This window comes from Corvus kubaryi, unplaced genomic scaffold (assembly GCF_017639235.1).
Source record: "Corvus kubaryi isolate FWS band 111438036 unplaced genomic scaffold, C.kubaryi_AGA036_p1.0 37398, whole genome shotgun sequence".
Classification (NCBI taxonomy): domain Eukaryota; kingdom Metazoa; phylum Chordata; class Aves; order Passeriformes; family Corvidae; genus Corvus; species Corvus kubaryi.
This window is the reverse complement of record NW_024581137.1, coordinates 40,737,681-40,755,552: the sequence shown is the minus strand read 5'-3', so window position 1 is coordinate 40,755,552 and position 17,872 is coordinate 40,737,681. Positions and strand designations below refer to the sequence as shown.

The 17,872-nt window shown below is 42.3% G+C and overlaps 1 protein-coding gene and 1 non-coding gene across 2 annotated transcripts; one reads left to right on the top strand and one right to left on the bottom strand.

Annotated features, from left to right (window-relative positions):
- Window positions 1-14,702: 14,702 nt before the first annotated feature.
- TRNAN-GUU lies at window positions 14,703-14,776 on the top strand. The gene has a single exon. It is a non-coding gene; the product is annotated as a tRNA-Asn (tRNA).
- Window positions 14,722-15,698, bottom strand: LOC121671339 (synapsin-1-like). The gene is made up of 2 exons (XM_042042800.1): window positions 15,447-15,698; window positions 14,722-15,351 (listed from the first exon to the last, which is right to left on the bottom strand). The coding sequence occupies exons 1-2, from the start codon at window positions 15,696-15,698 to the stop codon at window positions 14,722-14,724; spliced, it is 882 nt and encodes a 293-aa protein (XP_041898734.1).
- Window positions 15,699-17,872: the final 2,174 nt, after the last annotated feature.

The following is a 17,872-nucleotide window of genomic DNA, read 5'->3' as shown; positions in this document are numbered from 1 at the left end:
AGAGGAAAAACTGCTCATGGCATTAATTTTCTTGAGTTATTGCACTGTTGTCTCTCACTAAAACTTTATTGTGGTTTTTTTATACTTTGAATAAAATGTAACTGTTTTTATCTGAACCAGAACCCATTTAAAGAATTCAGATCGCTCTTGACTTTACCTACCTGTTCTGAAATTTCACTGACATTGATACAAAAACCAGGTAATTAATATATCCCCATTAAACTTTTGCATACTATTAAAAATATGTTTGTCTCTTTCTTTAATGATTCCATTTTCAGTTCACCTAGTAATGCTTTTATCAAAAAAGCTGCTGAAACATTATGACTAGGAACCATGGGCAAAGACATCGTGTAAATAATGGATATTTTGGCTTGATAAGGACTGTAGGTTTGGTCATATCTGATGACACAGTTTTTGTAGTTATATTGTTGTAGATACAATGACTTTTGGCTTTAGAAAGAGTACACATGATTAAATAAAGAAAGATTATGCTCCAAATATTGTTCATCCACAACATACTAATTCCCACCAGAGAAAATGAAATTGTCACATCCTACAGATCTTCTATTTCTATTTCATACTGCCATTTATTATGTAATTTCCTTAAGAAAATGCTTAGATGAGCCAGGTTTCTGAGTTAGTTTCTTGTAATCTAAGCTGTAATTAGGGGAAAATGTGTGGATAGAGTTATGGAAAATATTGTGTGTGTCTATCCTTTTCTGAATTTTGTTTTAATTCTTTGGGCTAATTATGAAGAAAAAATATATATTTCCAGTAAGTTGTGGAACAATCAGAGTTATTCAAATATATGTGATGCCCAGTCTTAAGGAGTTTTCAAAAGCTGGACATTAGTTTTGATCTCTCATCCAACTGGCAGTGATGTAAATGGGAATGTGTCCCTGATTTCAGTGGGAGCAGGGATAGGTGTTAGTTTTTCATTTTTATATAGTACATGAAGAAGGCAATTGTGTATGCAAGACTTACAGTGATGTCAGATCTACATTTTTATATGTTTTGTTACAGTCTGTGAGTAACTGGACTGTATGGATATAAATCTGTCTTTGATTAAGATAGATTATTCTGGTGTCCTGTTAGAAGATTATTTTACATTAAGGGAGTTATCATTGACAAGTACAGAACCATTCTGATTTATAGTACTTTCTGAAAAATGTACACATCTGTGAAAAATGCTAGCTTACGTCTGGAATTAAGAGTTAGATGCATGTTATTTTTATTCTGCCTTTGCATTAAGAAAAACTATTCCGCCTGTTACTGGTTCACATAGTCAACATAAATTTGCTTTTCTCAGACATCTTTACAAAATTTACAGATAAGATTTTACGACTGGAAGCAAGGGAGTATTGTAAAACTGCAGTATTAGGCAAAGTACATAAGAACATTCTGAACCCCCAAATGCTGTATTAAGGTCACACACGTTTTAAATTAGGGCCCTCTGTTCTCACTCATAAATGTCTCAAACTTTCAACTTCTGATCTGAAACTTTTGGTGTTTGAATATTGTAGCAGTAGCCACTGGAATTAGTAGATACTGACCCTTGTGCCATATGACAGGGTGTATGTAACTGTTCATGACCCTGGCCAGGTTCATGTGACTTAAGCGAAGAAATTAAGGTTAGCCCATCACTAGAGCTCCTGCAGGCTGGATCTTTATAATGCAAGTAAAGATGACTGGGTTCTGAATTAGTCTATCAGTATAAAGTACGCTTACATAAATAATATTATTAGATTTAAATAATCTTCTTCCCATTCACATGACATCAATCATATTCATAAGCATAAGGAAAGCAAAACATAGCTCAGTCTCACTGGCTTCAAATGTGTGGTTGTTACCAGTGAATGCCTGAGCATTTCTCTTTTATGTTTTCAGCTCAGGTTTTTTAAAATTATTTTTGGTATTGTTTCTTTGTTGTTTTTCTTTTGTTCTAACTATCTGCAAGACATGTTACATGACAAGCACTGAGCATCTGTTTATGTGGAGCATTCTAGGAAATGGAGAGTTATAAATATGTATGTCTGATGATAATATGGAACTCTGACAAAGATACTCCTGCCTGTGCTTTTTGGAGTTGACAATACAAAACTATGGTTTATAGAAATAATGGTAAAAATAACATTCTAAAAATGTACTAGTTGCCAAAATAATCAAAAATATAAAAATGTTTTTAGTCCTGGGTAGAAAAGCACTTCTTTGAAATATTTGCAGAAAAATATCCCTGCATCTCCCTGTCCCTCAAGATCCATTTTCTGCAAAGCTCTTTAAATGTGAGAGAGTATAGAGTTTTGCAACAGTATACTGCTAAATTTACAATGCTGGCGACAAAGTCATTCTTAAAAAATGGGATAGACTTCTCCCAGGAGTTGATCTCTGGTCAGGTTAATGGATTATATGGGCCAGACTATGCCTGTGACTACTCCTTGCCCAGTAACGCTGCTGAGAAAGCACGTGAGATCCAGTCTGGTAAGAGAGAGATTCTGGGAGCCCAGCACCCCGACCCTCTGGATAACCTTTCCAACAGAGCAAGAATACATCAGGGTCATGCTCATGCCTTTACAGTGACAGGAAAGCAGTGAGAACAACCTTCCTAAAGGTGCTATAAGACAACAGCATCTCTACATCTGTCTGATTATAGAAAGATTGACTCTTTTGAAATTACTTCTAATTTGTGTAGTTTGAAACAACCACTGTCAAGACTGCTGGTCAGCTCATGTCTGGCTGATTGTTCAGCTGCATGTTTTGATTTTAAAGATTTGATTTTATGAGGTTGTCCATTGTCCCTTACATGGCACATTAGCTGAGATTGGCAGGATGTAAAATTGACATTTTGGAACTCATACTTACATGCTATTATAAATAATTTTCAGAAGACCTCTGCCACAGCAAAATGCAGAAATAGCCTGAAATGGTTTGGTGCATTAAATTGGGTGGAGGTTTTTGTCCCTATTGACTACAATAAGATCATTGTGTCCCAGAGTCTTTATCACACCATGTAACTGGGTTTTGGAACCTTGCTGCTGTGGGCAGCTTGATCTCACTGCCAGTGATACTGGTGGCAAAATCCAAATTTTTGTTGTCTTTGTCAGAATCAGGATTGGGCTGCCCAGTGCCTGCAGCACAGAAGTTGGGTGGCTCCTCAGAGTCGCTGTGGGTGTACAGTGATTGCTCACTCTTCTCTATCTCAAAGAGCTGCATCAAGGGCTGCTCCACAGCAGTGAAACTAACACAGCTCGGAGTATGAGAAAAGCACACCAAAACTGAACAAATTCACTTCTGAAATTTAAATCCCTTGTAAAAGGTGGAAAGATTACAGGTATCAATTCTGGCATGTCTCTTGGGTTGGTCATTGCCTTTGAAGAGACCCTGGCCTCAGATCAGGGGAACTTGCTTTGCATTACTTGGTGGTGGCCAAGTGGGATGGGCGGCGCCGGATGGAGCCTCCAGAGATGAGTGGGAAGGAGCACTGGTGCTGTGGCATCCGTGGGGCTGGCTGAGGGCCATGGTGTTCTCCCAGGATGGCCATCGTGGCCCAGTGGGGTGGGCCTGGTGGGCACTGCAGGCTGTCCAGGATGTGGCTCCCCCAGGAGAGTCCCGTGGTGGTGACCATCAGGGTGTGTTCCCAGCAGGGACCAGCAGTTCCTTGTGCTGGTCCCTGATAGTTGTGTTAGCAAAGCACAAAAATGTGTGAAATACAAACCCTTTGCCATCCCTCCAGCTTAGTGGTTCTGTTTGAAAAACAATTACATAAGATGCCACCTAAGGCAAATTGTATAAAATTAAAATAAAGGGTACAGGGGTATATCCTCAAATTTCATGTCGGTAGGAAGTTTTAAAATCCTCAGCCTTCCAGAATTCCTGTGGTCCAGTGCTTGGTCACAAGGGGAGGAAGTACAGTAATCCTGCATAGAAATAAATGTGACTGAATCCTGTTTGCTTTCAAATAATCACATTTATTTACATCAGTTTAACCTCCATTTAAAATGTCATGTATATCTCAGCTAGATTAATGCATGTGAAAAAAATAGCCTCTGTGGGAAGTGTTTTGAGTAAGCAATTTGTTTTGCTGGTAATTAATGGATTCTTACCTAAAGTACAAGTTATAAATAAAAATAAACTAACAGTGAGTGGTAGTTTGCCGCTGTCATTCAAATAGTGGACAGTTGGGTAATTACAGACCATCAAAGAACTGCTGCACTGCTGATTATTATCTTTTAAGAATTTGCCAGCCTTTCATCGTTCAAAAGAAACTTGCATTGAAGTCTTTAAATATATGCTATTAATAAAATAAACCTATTAAGTGGTGTGATGGTTGGTATTTACAGCTCACACAGGGGAACAAGTCACCTTTCCTTTGTTGCTTTGTCTAATACAGAATACCACATTGTGAAATTGGCAGCCAAATCTCATTTAGCCACGTGTATCCGTGTCAATACCGGGGGCTTCATTCTGCAGAAGTCTAAGCAGCTTGGCTAAGAAGAGGAGCTTTGGAGCAGAGTTGGACTATACCTCTGGAGAAAGTTACTCAAGTGTCTGTAAGGCCAGATCCTGATAATGTCAGAAAATCCATGTGCATGAAGCTCATGTGCAAACCTTTGAACTGAAACCAAAAATCATCAGTGAGGAAGATGTAGCCATAGTTGCATCTGCTCTGAACTAGAAATGCATATAACTTCTATCACATTTTTATACATACACTTATGTCATGTGTTGCTAAGATTTCTTATTTAAAAATCCTCATGAGTAATACCTTAATATGTATTTACAGAATTTAATTTTCAAAACTAAGCTAGATGCTAGGCACAGAATTATTTTTCACAGTTGTGACTCTCCATTTATCTAATATCAGAATAATCAAACCATACATTTCCATGGTAATCTTAGTTAAAAGCTGGATTTAGGATGGAAATGATGTTATAGATATCCCTTTTCCTCATAGAGGTAAACCCACATTTAATACATCCCAGACTGTGATTCTTGTACTGACTAGAAGTAACATTTGAATCATAATATTGAAAAATGTGTTGATGCACACAGTGGTGCTGGAGACAGTGAACTTTCTGTGCTGGGGAGGAGGGGACACGCAGCGCAGAGCTGACTGTGATAGGTCTCCATCAGAACTGAGCAGAGCTCTCAGAGCATGTCAGGATCCAGCGCTGCTGTGCTCATCTGCCTGCAAGCCCTGCACAGGCAGCAGACTCGTTGTCTCCAGCAAGGAGGCATCCCCCACCTCAGCTGATCTATATGGTGTGTCTGCCTGTTTATCTCATGTTTATATCAGAATAAAAGAGTCACTCCTGCATCTTTCATTCAGAATACTTGAGTATTCATCTTCCATTCAGTAATAGAATCAAGAGATTGGATTACTCATCTCAGTAACATTGCCAGGATGGGGATTGTAAACATCTGTAAACAGAACACAGAAATTATAAATAATATAAAACAAATGCTAAATATTGCACTCTTTGGTTGCTTTCATTGAGCCAAAGTCTAATAATCATTAAGGCATATAAAAAATATAGAGACATATGGGTTAAAGGAAAGGTCAGTTGCAGTCCACAGCTATTTTTAATTCATTGAATTGTTTTTAGCAGGCATATCTCTATGTAGCATAATCTCTTGCCCATTTTCAGCAAAACATCCCTAAATTCATCATACATGAAAACAGAGCTGGAGGAAGAGGAAATGAACAATTTTCTAATTTATGCAATTTAAGAGAAAAAGGGGGGGTCTTTAATGACCATTAGCTGATGAAATACAAATTATCTGTACCTACCAAGCTGCAAAAGCCTGTTGAAGATGGCAGAAATGCTGCTTTTAAAGGCTTCTGGAGTCTTGTGAGATTAGTTTTGTTATAAATCTGCTTGTGTGTCATTGAACTGGATATTGTGATTTGTAAAAGAGCATAAATACAATTTTAATCATTAATATCATCATATTTTTTGATGTGTTTTAGCTTGATGGTTTTGACATAATATTTTAACATGTTCTAAAAAATCCTCAGTTAAAAAATGAAAGCATTTCAGAAAATAATCTATCTTGAGGTTGCTTGAGAATTTAATTGAGATTGATTTTAACATTACAATTGCGTTATCTTAATCTAAAAAAAAAATGAAAATTTCTAGGTACACTGACAGACTCATGCACACCTGTGGGAGTTTTTTTGAGGGGTGGGGGTTGGGGGTTTTTTGTTTGTTTGCTTGTTTTTTTAAATAAACTGCAAGGAAGAAAAAGATTACACCTCTGAGAATTTGGAAATGCCAATCACATGAATACCTAAGGAAAGCAATTGTTAAAGTGCTCCAAGTGTTAACAGAATTTTCCCAAGATAGTTAATGTGGTAATGACAAGTGTAGGAAGGGCTATAAAACTTAGAAATATGCTGTACACAATCATGTGTTCTTTATATTTTGTATCTACTCTTAGGTAGTCAGTTGTGGAAGCTGAAGTGATGTACAGTGTATTAGCAGAGAGTGTGGAAATACAGGAAAAGCTAATGGTACTACAGTTACAGGATGGCTGAATGGAAAACTGAAAATGTTGGATCATGTTCTTTTGAAAAACTGTAAGAAGCTGTAATGCTGGATCATTAGGAGTCTCTTCAGTAGCAACTGGGATGTGTTACAGTGGAGGTTTATTATTATACCATTTTTTTATGAAGAAGAATTTAAAATATTTACAATGATGGTTTGGAGACAGTAAATAATTGCAATACAAACTTGAGGAAATCTAGACAGGCTTTTATGTAAGGAAAGAAAAGTGAGAAAGGAGAAGAGAAAAGGAATAGTTTTAGACCTTTCAGGCCTAGAGGGTTTCTGGGCAGGTGAAATGATGAGATTTTACATGTTGTCTGACTATTCTTGGGCTTATTATTAGGGCCTTACATCACAGCCTCAAGGAAAAGGAGGAGGACTTCGGTATTGTCAGAATGTGCTGCAGTGCACAGCCTGTGTTTCCCTTTCCTGGGAGGGTTATGTTGCGTGTGAAGGGCAGTGTTCTGCATAGAAGTAGAGATATCTGAATGGAAGACCCCTTCCCCTAGGGGTGGCACATCTCACTAAATGTTCTGGTTGCTTGAGCCAGGGGCATTTTGACCAAAATATATTAAACTTTGGAGATGTGACCTCTTCTGTTCTTTTTTTATTAAGTAGCGCATGTGATTCTGTATTTAGGGGCAATTTTTCATCTTATTCACACTTAGTGAATTGCATGCATGTGGAAAAGGAGACAGAATTAGCTTGTGTGTGCTTCTGAAATAATTGTTAGTATAGTCTAATATTAGTTATTATAAAGTCCTTCTGAAGTTGGTCATGGCAAGGACAATGGCAAAAAAGGATTGTAGTTCCTCATAACACTCTAGCTCTGTCTTACCTTCTATGGACCACCTTAGCTATGTTAAATGTCCAAACAAAAATCTTTGTACACTGTATTCATACTTTTAGACATCTATCATGCTTTTATTTTACCTTTCATTTCCTTGGCAGATGATACTATAGGGAATTAAGGTAAAGTGCAATCATCTGTCCAGTTTCTTTCCTATAGCCATATTGTGTATTATACTCTCAGACCCCACAGTGTTCTGCAAGAGATTATACAAGAAATGATAAATCCTCAGTAGGAGCCATCAAAGCATCATTGCCAGTTTGTAGCCACCAAGAAGACCCTCACATCTCTTTCACTGTCACTGCATTATTGATTAGCTTGTGAAATACTGAAGCTGTATTGATTGCAAATATTTAGGGATGAAAAGGGAAACATTGTCCTCAAAGGTATTTGCAGTCTTCTCTCCTCTGTTAGAGATCTTTCTTCCCTTGTATTTCTCTGTCTGTCTTCTACCTATTATGTACAGGAGGCTGACGTGTTCATCTGAGGGCACTGGAAAGGTGGGCAAACAGCTGCCTCACCCTGCTGGGGCCAGCAGCCACCAAAAACCTGAAAGAGGCAAACGAAGGACAATGCTTACGTAAAGATTGCTTGATTCCTTTTGCACACACATGCATTTTGACAGAAATTATAGGAAGCAAAACCCATTTCCTGTTTGTCTATCTTTTCATTAATTTGTATTTTAAAATTATCTTAATGATTCATGTCATGAGGCCCGAAGCAGTCCTGCCTAAGATAGCACATAACTGGCTGATATTCTGGTCCCATCAGACACCAGAGCTGCTGAAATCACAGCACGTTCTGTCAGGAGACTCATGGGTTCTCCTAATCCAGTTACAGGAACACTGTGCAGACAAGCTAAAATACAAGACCTGAGAAAAATCTTAGGTTGTCGATCCATTCGGGTGAGAGCTGAAAAAAGACTTTGCAAATGCAGAGCTGTAAAATACACAACAAAACAATTCCCTGCAAATTCAACAAGTTAACTCTTGCCGTCCCTTCTCCAGGAAGTGCCTGCTTAGGAGGGATGCTGGCACATGCAGGTGGTTTCTGCCTGGTTATTGTACAGTTAGTTCTCTGCCTGGTACTTAAGCTGAAATCATTAACATGTGTCTTGTGTGTTACCTGAATGAAAGGCGAGTTCACGGGTTATTACTGCCCATTTTTTCTCTTTGCTCCTGCACTTCCCTGTTTCAATTACAAATCGCCCTCTAGGCACAAAGCAAGCTGGACACCTACAGTGCAGCTAAAGAGTTATTTGCTCCCTAGGTGGACACTAATGAATGACTGCAGTGCTGCCCTGAGTGAGGGGGTCCCCACTATTAAAGTTTAATAGAAAGATCTGAGAAACTGGGGGCCAAGAGTAGGAGGAGGGGACAGGAGGCTGTGAGTAACTCTCCAAGTGCCTTCTCTGTTCCTTTGCTGTAGTGGAGATTATTCCATCCTTTAGGACAGGAGCAACAGGAGACAGGTCAGTTCTCTCTGTGTTCTTCTTTTGCCTTTTGTCTCACTGCAAGATATTGAAACTGCAAAAATATGGTGGCTCCTTTCCACCATAAAATTTCTGAAAGCAGCAGGAATGTGGCCTGACTCAAAAATTAGCTAATTCAGATTTACTTCCATGTTTTCTTTTCTGATTTTTTTATCCTTTCATTTCCCTCACACTCCCTAATGTCCTCTTTTGTTTCTCCCTAATCTGTCTCTTTAATCTTTACTGTCCCTTCTTTAATATTCCTCTATGTCATACTTTCCAGGATTTGGGATAAGGATAGGTATATTTAATTTGAGGGCTTAAAGGTGACTGATTTAGGTTTTTAAAAAATTTTTCTTTAAATATTCCAGCACCCTGTGAATTCCTGTCCATGCTAAGTGATGCTAAACTATCATAGAACAGTAGAAGTACATCGTCCATTATTTCAACCAATGTAGATATAAACCTCCTCAGTTTTTCTCTCTCCCACTGAATTGGAGGAGACTAATCTCTAGTTTTAGTTTTTGCGGCCCCATCATTATGAAACTTGTCCGTGTCTGAGACCATATAAAGAAAAGGCATTTTTTATAACGTATATAGAGAGATGTGTCCTTTAGTTTCTCTCTGCTGTGCATTACTAAGAATATTCTGAATATCTCTCACACAGCATTTATAAGGAACAAGACGAATCTCTTGTATACCATTCCTATTATAACGTCAAGAAGGAGGTTTTTATTGCAGGTTCAGACCACCAATTGGTTTGGTATCCTGAGGTCCTACAGGATGTTGCTCACATTGCAAGGGACAGCAATGGAAGAAACTTCCCTGCACCAGAGGAGTTTGAGAGGGTTAGAATTCTGCTGGAGATTAACAATAACCATAAGAATTCAAGTTTGGTTTCAGAATGGAGTATCATAACCTCCCTCCCTTTAGGCATTAGAGTTATAGGATTAAAGATCTTTGCTGATATTTTGCTAGCTGAAAATAAATGTAGCTGGAGAAACTAAAATGTATTGGCTTCTCCATGGTTCTTTGAACCCTCTGTGCCATCTGTCACACAGAGCTCTTGTAGAAGTCAATGCAAGAACACTTTGAGCCTGTAAATGCATCCTGAGAAGAGCACTGATACTGGAATTTGATTTATTATTTACTCTTTGAAAAGTGGTGTTGCCAATACAACCTGTCAGCACAGGTTTCTTAAGCCTGCAGCCTGGCCAGACATGTTGGATTCCTGTTTGCAAGTATCTGGACTGGATCCACAAAGCTTACCTGGGTTTTCCTTTCTCACTGTCTTTCCGTCAGACATTCTGGCTGAATTATAGCACTTAGGCAGATGTAAACCTGACTAGTGTGATGACCTGCAAAATAACTTAGAACTGGTATTTTCTGGTGAGACTTTCAAGATGTGTTTTCCCCGGCATTGCAATGATACGAAATTTGTGCTCTTCTCATCTCTTAACAAACTATGGGTTTGGGTCTAGTCTAGAATTTGCCCTTTATTTTTTCCCCTGAAATTTAACCTGATTAAGAAAACACTTTTATGCCATGCTAGTAATCTGATTGTACTTGAAGGTAACACATGCTTTCATATTACTCTGAATACAGCTGCTTTCCTGAACTGAGGCCTATGCTGAGAACTTAAATGTGAATTCTGGCCCTCAGAAAATGGTAAAATAGGTTGCTGCTCCTGAAAACACTGGCTGAAAATTCCTGTGCTTTTATGTGTCTTATGTAGAGACAACATTAAAGTTCAGTTGCATAAGGCTCATTCTTATTTTCATAATATTCACTATTATTTTAAGAACTCTTAAGCATTCCTAGTAGGTGCAGTTCAAAAACCCTGCAAGGACAGGAGAGTCCTCCCTTTCTTACCATGGATAGTAAGACGTGCTTGAGAAAAATAAGTGCTATGTGAAAGCATCATTATTGCTGTTCCCATTTCTTATGCCAGTAAAGTTTGCTTCTTTTCACTTTAGATTGTGTATGGGGTTCTTTGTTTGCTTTTTTTTAGTTTTAGTTAGGTTTTTGTGTGTGTGCGTGTGTGTGTGTGTGTGTGTGTGAACTACTGAACTGACTGCCACAGTGATTGCATGCTTTTCAGTAGTCACTCAGAACAGATAGATTGCAGGGAATGGCAAAATAAAATTCCCTTACAGTATGTCAGTTGAGATCTGAAGATCAATTCTGAATGCAGCCCTCTTTATTTGGTTTGGGGTTTGATTTTGTTTGGTTTGTTTTTGTTGTTGTTGTGGGATTTTGGGTTTTGGTGGCTTTTTTCCACTACTGCAGACTGTATTTCAAATTATTGATAATAGCAAAGGCTGTTCTAATTTTGTCACAAGTCACACTGAAACAACTTTTTGTCTCTCCTGAACGTAGTGCAACTATATGTGTCGTGATCCAGAACCAGGAAGCCTATGCCATTTCCTTTTGGTAAACATGGAGGTTGGGAGTATGGCTGACTTTTAGTTTACCCAACAGTCTGCAGCTGACACGATTTCTGGATTTTCTCGCCTAGTCATCTTTTGTGTGACTTGTATCAGATGGGAAGCCAGAGCTAAGTGTACCAGATAGCTCAGTAAAATACTATTGTTTGGTCTTGTTCTTTGCTCTTAGGGCAAATTGATCAGATTTGGAGGGATGTCATCTGAGTTTTAACACTTTTCTGATTTTATTAACAGACCCAAGAATAGAAGTGTTTCATTGATAAAGTCTTTAAAGAAATATAAGCCATCTTTGTATCTGGAAAGCAGCAAATTTGTATACAAACAACTGAAAAAAAACCCCTACAAATGCATTTCATTGGAAGAATAAAAGGACAGAAGTCTTGCAATTGGTCAAGAAAAAACTGTCAATACCTGTTTTTTCCAACCGTTTGAATCCTTCTTCAGGAACAATGTTTTCCATGGTTTGAGGCTCGCAGCTCCATTAAAAAAAAATCTTTTGTCATGGAAATCTTATTCTCTGCCTGTAATAATTCTAATAGCAGTGTTGAATTGCATTGTCTGTCCATTTATCTTAATGTCCCAGTTCTTGTAAGGATTAGAATCGTATATTTCCAAGGAAAGCACAGGAAATCTTTGGATGGTAAGCTAGAGACTTCTGTTACAAAGTAAGGAATCAGAAATACATTTGGGCAGAGACTGAGTAGCTGTTGCAAAATTTTTTTGTGACTATGAATTTTTGCAGTTTGGGCTGAGTTGTAACTTGAGAGCTGACAAACAGCTGACCAAAAATGACACAAGATAATAAATAAAGTAGATGCATGTGCTTGTTGGGGGAAAATTGTCCTTTCCCATGTGAAATTGTAGAAATAGAGTCGTTAATGAGTAATTCTGTGACGTAAGTGGGAAGATTCTTTTGTTTCTGCTATATCCTGTTGAATTGATTTTAGGAATTGGTCCTGGTGGAAAATTAGATTTATTTTTTCTGAGCAGCAGGTGAATATATGGTATGTTTATAAATCTCATAAACAATACTGGTTTCACCCTCTGTCCTGCAGTAACTTTCTCTGACATTTAAGAACCAAAGATTATATCTGAAGAAGGTCACAGATGTTATAACAATGAACATTTAAGCTCACGGATTTAAGAATAAAAAAGAAAACTATTGTATAAATTATAAATTAGTTCACATTATATAAAATTATATTTTAATATATTAACATGTAATATATTGTTATAGATATAAGTTTTTATAGAAATATAAACCACAATATGATTCATAATTAGTGAATGCAATAATGGTATTCAAATTACATACACTAGATACTGCAAAGAACTAAGTAACTCCAGATACCATCCACAAGAAACAACATATCAAGGAACAGAGCTGTCCAGAAATAAAGAACAAAACCCTGATGGGAGGGGTGATTAGTCTGAAGTAGCAGCCCTTTCTGGCTTCTGAATGTCTTAAACAGTACTTGGTCTCTTCCTTTCTACTAAAGACACAGTCAGACACCTTCTTCCAAGGGTAGATAGTGGATCTTTTCCATTTGCAGAGCAGTGATAGATAATGTTGCCCTCTGCTACAGTGTCTCACTGGTTTGTGCTTTGACAGTCAGCCAAGTCATCCATGTGTGGATCTTTTGCTGACCTGTGGGTTTCAAGCTTGAAGGGGTAATATTCACAGTTGTGTATGTTCTTTGCATTTTCTTTTTTACCTTGTAAGACTTTAAATGACAGACTCTGAGATTCAGTGAGGAAGACTGCTGAGAAGAAAGGTGCCAAGTGACTGCATAGCCTCACCGACAGCACTCTTCTCACTGTCCCATGCATTGAGCAGGCAGCCTTGAATGTCTAACAGCAGGTGAGACAGCTCAGAGTTAGAGATTGTGTTCAGTATCAGCATAGCAAATATCTTTTTTAGATCTGGCCTCTAGACACAGCATTTGAAAATAGCCTATATTCATTACAACTCATGTGAATATTCATGTGTATAAAGTAAAACATTTCAGGGCCCAAAATCCACACCCAGCCTACAGGTCTGTAGATCTATGGGTTAGGCCTTTAGTCAGACCAAAATCTTGTTTGTTCCACTTAATACCCATTGGCTAGTGCCTAAAATCACAGGACTGTTTGCTTGTCCTCCTACACAGAGCAGAAGTGGTCCAGCCTGTGGCCTGATTCTTCTGACCCTGAGAATAGCAGATATCTGGATAGGAAAATATGCAGCAGGAGGCATGGTGCCCCAAAAAGCAATCTTTAGAATAATTATTTTCATTACTCTTCAGGGCTTGCATATCTTGTCTTTCTCTTCCAGGTTTTAAATTGTGTCAGTCAAAAATACACAACAAAAGAAAATCAAGCCATCCTGAGACAATGCTGACATTTATGTAGGTCTTTTCAAAGCATTGGAAAAACTGGAAGGGCTGAGCTATGATCAGTAAATGATCGGTCCAAAATTATTCACTGGGATGAGGAATGAAGGCAAACAGTGTTGATGAGCAAGGTATTGTGCAAAATATGAGACTCCAAGGTTTCAGGAGTGAGCTGGGACTTCTTGGTCATGGATGGATGGACACCAGGAGATAAGTAGCCCTGCTTGGAAAGCAGTCAGTGCCTGTCCTGGTGTTGTGGTTGCCATGTGCCTGCGCGACCCCAACAGCTTTTAACGGGCAAAAGAGCCATCAGGCAGAGCTTCAGGGAGGCATAGGGACAATATGAAGCAAACAATATTGTGAGACTTCAAAGAGATTCAAACACTATCAGTCTGTGAAATCAAAGGGGAAACATTTGCTCAGGTTCGGATGTGAAACTTTGTACTCGCAGAGCTATAGATATAGATTTACTGTAAGGTACTCTGGGAAGAAGATTTTAGTAAAATAATAAATAGGAACGTCAACTCTTCTTCACAGCTCCAGCACTTAGAACAGTAAATACCCTTAACCTGCACACATAAAGGACTGCAGAGGACTGCTGCCTGTTTTGGACAGTCTAACTGTTCCCTGCAGTCACTTAAAATTTCCGTCTAAATATATTAATAGGGCAATTTTGCCATGCTATTTGGAAATCATGTGTAACTCATCAGTTAGCAGCATCCAAGAAGAAGCAGTTTTAAGTCAGATTCGTGAATTTATTCCCAAAAATAAAGAGCATTGCTGCGAACAATGATTTTGGGAAGTAGTCTTTCCTATTGGGTAGGAGAAGAAAAGCCGCCGTTTTCACTGTTTCCTCAGTGGATTTTTTGCGTGTCGCGAGGCTCGCAGTTTAGGGTACCGGGCTCGGTGTGTCCGTGGTGGCCGCCTGTAGTCACGGCAGGGGCAAGGAGGCGGCGGGGGCGCGGCTGGCGCGGCTGTGTAGCACTTGAGTAGTAGGGCGGAGGGCGGTGCAGCGGAGTCTCTGTGGCGCAATCGGTTAGCGCGTTCGGCTGTTAACCGAAAGGTTGGTGGTTCGAGCCCACCCAGGGACGGGTTCTCCTTTTGGGCTCGGCGCCGCCCCCGCCGCCGGCCGTCGTTTTATGCGTGTGCGCCGGGGAGGATGTGAGATTAGCGCTGGCGGCCCTGCAGGCGCCGCGTGTTGCCGGGCGGGGGGCCCCCGGCGGGGAGCGCAGCGCGGCGGCCCCAGCTGCGGCGGGGCCCGCCCCGAGCACCGAGCGCGGAGCCCCGCCGCAGAGCGGGTGCCCTGCCCACGGCGCCCCAGCTCCTGCGGGGCCACGCGGCCGTGCCCCGCCGCTCCGGGGCGAGGATGCGGGGCACCCGAGACCTGCTCCTGCCGCTCCGTGGCGATGCGGTGGCTGTGAGCGGCCCCGAGCGCCGCTGGCTGTGGCCGCCGGCTGCGTCCTGAGGCCGGCGGGGACCCGAGTGCCCAGAGTTTCTGCACCCCCTTCTCCCGCGGCGGGAGGTGCGAAGGAAAATACAGTCTTCGAGCTGCTCCGGGGTAACGAGCGATGCTGCCGGGCGACTGGGGTTTGCTCCGGGAGGCGCTCACGGCGCTCCAGCCAGCACTCGAACGATCGCCAGCGGACAGCCCGGGTGGGAGACGAGACTCGGGAACAAACGCCGTTTGCGAGGAGGATTATTGTAATCTCTGACGAGTGTGATTGTGGCCGGCGCTCCGCGGCGCGGTGTTAACACGCAGACCGGCGGCCCCGTTTCTCCGCTGCGGACGAAGCCCGCGCAGCCGGGTGAAGAGAGGCGGGGGCACGGGAGCCTGGCGGCAGAGGCGGCTGCGGGGCTTCCGCCGCGCCCCGGGCCCGGCGGGCAGGACCGGGACACCGCGGTGCCCTGCGGGTCCCTCTCCGCCTGAGGCGGGACGTGTTCCAGGCCCGTTCCCTGCTGGCAGGCGGCGCGGCCGCTCCGGGCTCGCCCTGTCCGCGCGAAGCCGCTTTGCATAAATGAATGTTAAAAGCAATTACGCTGGGAGCTTCGCCTGAACGTGTCAATTAGAAGTTGGCACCTTCGCCGTATCCGAGCCCGGGAGCCGATTCCAACGAGCGCTCCGGTCGCGTGAAATCCGGCTGCCTTCCAGCCCGACCTCTGCCAGCTCTGAGAGGATCTATTTACAGTTTAGAGAAAACAGGATCCGTATTAAAAATGCCCCTTCCCCAGCGAAGCTGTATTTCATAGATCTTTCTGTTCAACCCGCCTGGTTTGAATAAGGGATACAACCTTCTCAAAGGTCAGGCTGTGCCATTGATTTACCATCGATGACAACATACGGCCCTCGCTAGCCAAGATAGCAGAGAAAAGACATGTATTTAGAAACACCGAAAAATCTTTTGAAAGTAGTAAACCTTAAATCGTTGATGTGACGGTATATTTTTTCCCCTATCATCCACATGTTTTTCACTTCTGTAAAACATTTTGAAAAACTGGCACTCGTGTGCTGAGCATCAGGGGAGGTGTAGCTCTCTGCAGGACCCACCTATCACCGTTAGCCACACTTAACCCGTAAATATTTCCTGCTGATAGGGAGAATTTTATTTTAACTAAAGTGGTTCAGGTAAATTCCCTCCTCGATATTTCCACGCTGTTTGCAGTGCAGGATGGATTCAGCCCGGTAGCACTGCATCCCCTGCAGCCAGCAAAGCCTCGCAGGGGATGAAATCTAAAAATCTGCATTTGCCAGTGCTTGGACCGTCGCGCTAGCAGGCAGGCATCAAGAGCTTACAGGAACCACCACCACCAACAAAAAATTAATCATGTCAGGGTGAAGCAGCAGTGGCTGGAAAAGCAGTAACAATTTAGAAACTAAAATTATCTGATAGTTCATAAGGAAGGACAGGCGTTTCTGCTCCCATAAAGCAAGTCTTGCTCTCCTCAGCAAGTCACAGATGCGTTTTATAGGGGTGGTTATTGCTGACCATGGGGTTTGTTAGCGCTCATTCCAGTTGCTACACGTCGCTGTGCAAATGTGTACTCTCAAACCTGTTAAAATAGATGCGGGATGTGAGCATCTACACCGCGATTCTGCGACACGTGTGCAGGAGAAGGCTCTTCCAAAGGCACATCATGGGCTCGGTAATACAATGCGACGTTTAGGCAGTGCTTGATAAACTCATTTTGTAGAAGTGGAAAGCTCGTGCATGGGAAGTGCCTCATCCCATCTGCTCACTAACTAATTACAATTAAGGCTGTGGAGAACGGGAAACCTGATACATTTTTGGGACTAGACAGGGAATCGAAGCTTTCTTTGTATGAAGAAAAATTTTTTCAGAGGTCAGTGAAGCTTTCCGTTCTCAGCCATGAAAAAAGCTTCTCATAGCTGTGTAATGTACCCAGACAAACCAGCCGGTTCTTGCCTTAATCCATTTATCTATATGCAGTCTAGGATAAACGCTGCTCTAAATGTAATGGGGACTGCATCGTCTGATGCTTTTAGGAAAAAGACTTGACATGTTCAAAGTGACCTCTAAACCAACACCGAGATAAATTCCAGGGTAAATATTTCCACCCGATATTCCAAACAATTTCTAAGGCAGCTGGGGAAGACTCGCCGTCGAGATGTTTGGGAGAACGCAGAACCAGCGGACCGCCAGTTGTCTCAACCTGGCATCACCAGCGCCTGGATAAACCCCAGCAACCCGCCACGCGCCGCGGCTCTTTGTTCGCGCGGCGATGGGACGGGGACGCGGGGCTAGGGGCGGCCGGTGGCTCGGTCTGGGGACAGAGGGGACAGCTCTGCCGCGGTCCCCCGCCTCGGGCAGCGCCCGGGGGCTCCGCTCTCGGCGAAGGGAGAGCCGCCGCCGGCCGCCCGTGGCCCGGCCCTGCGGGATGCGGGACTCGCGGGAGCCCGGCGCTCCCCGCGGGTGCGGGTCCCAGTCCCCTCCCCGCCGTGTCCAGCGGAGCCCTGGGGGATGGGGAGGACACGGCTGCCCGCACTGCTGGAGCCCCCGGCGCGAGCCGACCCCCGCAGCTGCTCGGGACACTCACAAACCCAGGGACACGCGGGGACAAAAGAACACTCCTCCCCCGCCACGGGAAGCCCCAGGGGAGAGGTGGGCTGTGCATGGGATCCGGGGGGGATCCGCGCCGCCCCCGCCCTTCGCCGGGGCTTCCCGCTGCCT